At 46.7% G+C, this 4984-nt stretch overlaps 1 protein-coding gene across 3 annotated transcripts in view; it reads right to left on the bottom strand.

Moving 5' to 3' along the window:
• The window catches only part of crhr1 (corticotropin releasing hormone receptor 1), a 60374-nt gene that overhangs the window by 7115 nt on the left and 48275 nt on the right, over window positions 1-4984 (bottom strand). For all 3 annotated transcript variants that reach the window (XM_050069799.1, XM_050069800.1, XM_050069801.1), the window contains exons 7-11: window positions 3772-3892; window positions 3515-3668; window positions 2881-2941; window positions 2622-2694; window positions 501-586 (exon numbers count right to left, since the gene is read on the bottom strand). In XM_050069799.1, the coding sequence (XP_049925756.1) occupies window positions 501-586; window positions 2622-2694; window positions 2881-2941; window positions 3515-3668; window positions 3772-3892 (495 nt within the window). The remainder of the gene's footprint in view (window positions 1-500; window positions 587-2621; window positions 2695-2880; window positions 2942-3514; window positions 3669-3771; window positions 3893-4984) is intronic.

Here is a 4984-nt window from a genome sequence, read left to right as displayed (position 1 = left end):
TCGCTCGCTCCACATATTATTGATCCACACACGTCACACGCTTGCTGCTGCTGCACATAACACAGGTGCATTCACTTACATACACGCCGCGCCGTGCGGCGCATTAATCGTTTTTCTTCGATTATAATGTTTTTATGATCGTGAGAAGCCAAAATCGAAATCATGATTAAAATTCGATTAATCGTCCAGCCCTACAATCAATCCTGTAACTCTAAGGACACAAGTCAGGTTCTCCAGGAAGTCTCCTGATCTGTCTTTGATACTGACACTGACAGTACAAAGTCTTTAGGGTCAGGTAACCTGAGTAACCTGGTTCACCTGAGCGTCTCCACAGAGATTGTGAGGTGTCTGACCTCGTACCTGTTCTGGTCTCTGAGGTGTCTGACCTTGTACCTGTTCTGGTTTCTGAGCTGTCTGACCTCATACCTGTTCTGGATGGTGTGTGACGTGTCTGACCTCGTACCTGTACTGGATGGTCTGTGACGTGTCTGACCTCGTACCTGTACTGGATGGTCTCTGAGGTGGTCGATGCCCTCAGTTTGGTCATGAGGATCCGGACAATGTTGAACAGGAAAACAAAGTTGATCTGAGGAGAAGCAGAGACAGATCAGAGTAACTCAGCAGGTTCACAATCTGAAGATCCTTCACACAGGAAGTTACTGAGAACTGGATTCTGACTGACGCTGTTCTCCCACAATGCAACACACAGAACAAGTCGCTCTATATCTCTACAGCTCTGTATCTCTGCAGCTCTATATCTCTTCAGCTATATATCTGTAAAGCTCTATATTTCTACAGCTCTGTATCTCTACGGCTCTATATCTCTACAACTCTATAGCTCTACAGCTCTATATTTCTACAACTCTGTATCTCTACAACTATATATCTGTACAGCTCTATATCTATACAGCTCTATATCTCTACAGGTCTATATGTCTACAGCTCTGTATCTCTACAGCTCTGTATCTCTACAACTATATATCGCTTCATCTCTGTATCTGTACAACCCTGTATCTCTACAACTATAAATCTCTACAGCTCTGTATCTCTACAGCTCTGTATGTCTACAGCTCTGTATCTCTACAACTATATATCTCCTACAGCTCTATATCTCTACAGCTATATAAAGCTACATCTCTGTATCTCCACAACCCTGTATCTCTACAACTATATATCTCTACATCTTTACAGCTCTATATCTCTACAACTATATATTTCTAGAGCTCTACATCTCCACAGTTCTGTATCTCTACAACTATATATCTCTACAACTCTGTATCTCTACAACTTTACTGTATATCTCCTACAGCTCTATATTTCTACAGCTCTGTATCTCTACAGCTATATAAAGCTACATCTCTGTATCTCCACAACCCTGTATCTCTACAACTATATATCTCTACATCTTTACAGCTCTATATCTCTACAACTATATATTTCTAGAGCTCTACATCTCCACAGCTCTGTATCTCTACAACTATATATTTCTAGAGCTCTACATCTCCACAGTTCTGTATCTCTACAACTATATATTTCTACAGCTCTGTATCTCAACAACTATATATTTCTATAGCTCTGTATCTCTACAACTATATATCTCTACAGCTCTGTATCGCTACAACTCTATCTCTTACTGGAATTTCTCAATTATGGGATCAATAAAGGTGTATCTTATCTTATCTTATCTTATCTACAGCTCTGTATCTCTACAACCATGTATCTCTACAACCATGTATCTCTACAGCTCTGTATCTCCGCAAGTCTGTATCTCTACAACTATATATCTCTACAACCCTGTATCTCTACAACTATATATCTCTAAAGCTCTATATCTCTACACCTCTCTATCTCTACAACTACATATCTCTAAAGCTCTGTACTCTACAGCTCTATATCTCTACAGCTCTGTATCTCGACAAGTCTGTATCTCTAAAGCTCTATATCTCTACAGCTCTGTATCTCGACAAGTCTGTATCTCTAAAGCTCTATATCTCTACACCTCTCTATCTCGACAAGTCTGTATCTCTAAAGCTTTATATCTCTACACCTCTCTTAAGGGTGGACTGGGTTATATCAAAGTTGGAGTGGGTGTGTTTAAGATGGAATGGATGTATTTAAGGTGGAGTGGATCTGTTTAAGGTGGACTGGATGTATTTAAGGTGGACTGGATGTATTTAAGGTAGAGTGGATGTATTTAAGGTGGAGTGGGTGTATTTAAGGCAGACTGGATGTATTTAAGGTGGACTGGATGTATTTAAGGTGGACTGGATGTATTTAAGGTAGAGTGGATGTATTTAAGGTGGACTGGGTGTATTTAAGGCAGACTGGATGTATTTAATATGACTGAAAGGATCTTATCTGTACTCTTCTCTTTTAAAGTTCATTTTATAATGATTATTTATGTTTTCATTTTGTATTGTGATTTTAATGCATTTTCTTGTTCTGTAAAGCACTTTGAATTACTTTGTGTACGAATTGTGCTCTACAAATAAACTTCCCTTGCCTTGCCTTGCCTTTAAGGTGGAGTGGGTGTATTTAAGGTGAGGTGGGTGTATTTAAGGTAGAGTGGATGTATTTAAGGTGGAGTGGATGTATTTAAGGTGGACTGGATGTGTTGGTACCAGTAGGACGAGGATCATGGGACCTTGGTAGATGTAGTCTGTATAAACACCCGCCTTCTTTCCAAACCAGCACCTGTCAATCAAAACACAAACACTAATCACACCAGCTCTGCTCCTCCATCACCTCCTCCTGTTTCACCTCCTCGCTCCTTGTGTCCTTTCCTTTCCTCCTCTACTCCACTTCAGGTGTGAGGGACTAGGACACAAGGAGAGGAGGGGAGGAAAGGAACATGTTCATGACTCTGATCATGTGACTTACTTCTCGTTGTCGTAGTAAAGTTTCCCGAAAGCCCACGCCACGATGATGGGAAATGGAATACCTGTGAACAGACAAACAGGTGGACAGGTAAAGTGCCAGGAGGACAGACAGGTGGACAGGTAAAGTGCCAGGAGGACAGACAGGTGGACAGGTAGACAGACAGGTGGACAGGTAAAGTACCAGGAGGACAGGAGGACAGACAGGTGGACAGGTAGACAGACAGGTGGACAGGTAAAGTACCAGGAGGACAGGAGGACAGACAGGTGGACAGGTAGACAGACAGGTGGACAGGTAAAGTGCCAGGAGGACAGACAGGTGGACAGGTAGACAGACAGGTGGACAGGTAAAGTACCAGGAGGACAGACAGGTGGACAGGTAGACAGACAGGTGGACAGGTAAAGTACCAGGAGGACAGGAGGACAGGTAGACAGACAGGTGGACAGGTAAAGTACCAGGAGGACAGGAGGACAGACAGGTGGACAGGACAGGTGGACAGGTAAAGTACCAGGAGGACAGGAGGACAGACAGGTGGACAGGTAAAGTACCAGGAGGACAGGAGGACAGACAGGTATACAGGTAGACAGAAAGGTGGACAGACAAACAGGTGAACTGACAGACAGACAGGCGAACTGACCCCAGCCGATGCAGATGAACATCCACTTCCTGAGCTTGTCGGTGGAGTAGGTGAGGACGACGGCGGTATGCAGGTAACACCCTTCACCAAACATCCAGAAGAAGTTCGTCACATGGAAATAATTATAACCTGCTGTCACCAACCTGCACCACACCTGAGGAGGGGGGGGGGGGGGAGAGGATCAGACCGGGCTCCTACACACGGTGACGTCACCGTAACATCACTGTGAGCAGCTGGTCTCCATGGTGACAGTGTACCTGGTTGCTCTCGGTGACAGCAGGGTTCATGGTCAGCTGGACGATGAACCAGGTGGCGTTCCTCAGGATGAACGCAGAGATCAGGTTCCAGTGGATGATGTTCCTCAGGCAGCGGATACTCCTGTAACACACACACACATACAGGAAGTACACATACTGTAATACACACACTGTGGACACGTCAGTCTGACTTCCTGTCCCGACTCTCTTCTCTTCTGAGAAATGTCTCTGGACAGAATCGACGTCTTCTGGACAGAAGTGTCATGTGTCTCAGTCCTGTCTCACACCTGGAGACCTTGTGATGTCACAGACGTCATCATATGTGATTGGTGGTGTCACTATGGTCACCATGGAGACAGTAAGTTTAAATCCACACCCACTCTGACCTGCAACCAGGAGGACAGAGGACAGAGGACAGGGGAAAGTGGATATTGGACAGGGGACAGAGGACAGTGGACAGGAGGACAGAGGACAGGGGACAGTGGACAGGGGACAGAGGACAGGAGGACAAAGGACAGGGTACAGGAGGACAGAGGACAGGGGACAGAGGACAGAGGGCAGGGGACAGTGGACAGGGGATAGAGGACAGGAGGACAGAGGACAGGAGGACAGAGGACAGGGGACAGAGGACAGTGGACAGAGGACAGGGGACAGAGGACAGTGGACAGGGGACAGTGACCATTGGACAGGGGACAGAGGACAGTGGAAAGGGGACAGTGGACATTGGACAGGGGACAGGAGGACAGGGGACAGGAGGACAGAGAACAGAGGACAGGGGACAGAGGACAGAGGACAGGAGACAGAGGACAGGGGACAGAGTACACTGGAAAGGGGACAGTGGACATTGGACAGGGGATAGAGGACAGGAGGACAGAGGACAGTGGACAGGGGATAGAGGACAGTGGACAGAGGACAGGGGACAGGGGACAGAGGACAGTGGACAGGGGATAGAGGACAGTGGACAGAGGACAGGGGACAGAGGACAGAGGACAGGGGACAGTGGACAGGGGACAGAGGACAGGAGGACAGAGGACAGGGGACAGGGGACAGAGGACAGTGGACAGGGGACAGGAGGACAGAGGACAGGGGACAGAGGACAGGGGACAGAGGACAGTGAACATTGGACAGGGGACAGAGGACAGTGGAAAGGGGACAGTGGACATTGGACAGGGGACAGGAGGACAGAGAACAGAGGACAGGGGACAGAGGACAG

The sequence above is a fragment of the Epinephelus moara genome, chromosome 18 (genome assembly GCF_006386435.1).
Source record: "Epinephelus moara isolate mb chromosome 18, YSFRI_EMoa_1.0, whole genome shotgun sequence".
In the NCBI taxonomy this organism is placed as follows: Eukaryota; Metazoa; Chordata; class Actinopteri; order Perciformes; family Serranidae; genus Epinephelus; species Epinephelus moara.
Note: the sequence above shows the minus strand (reverse complement) of the source record. Positions and strands in the feature narration are given on the sequence as shown.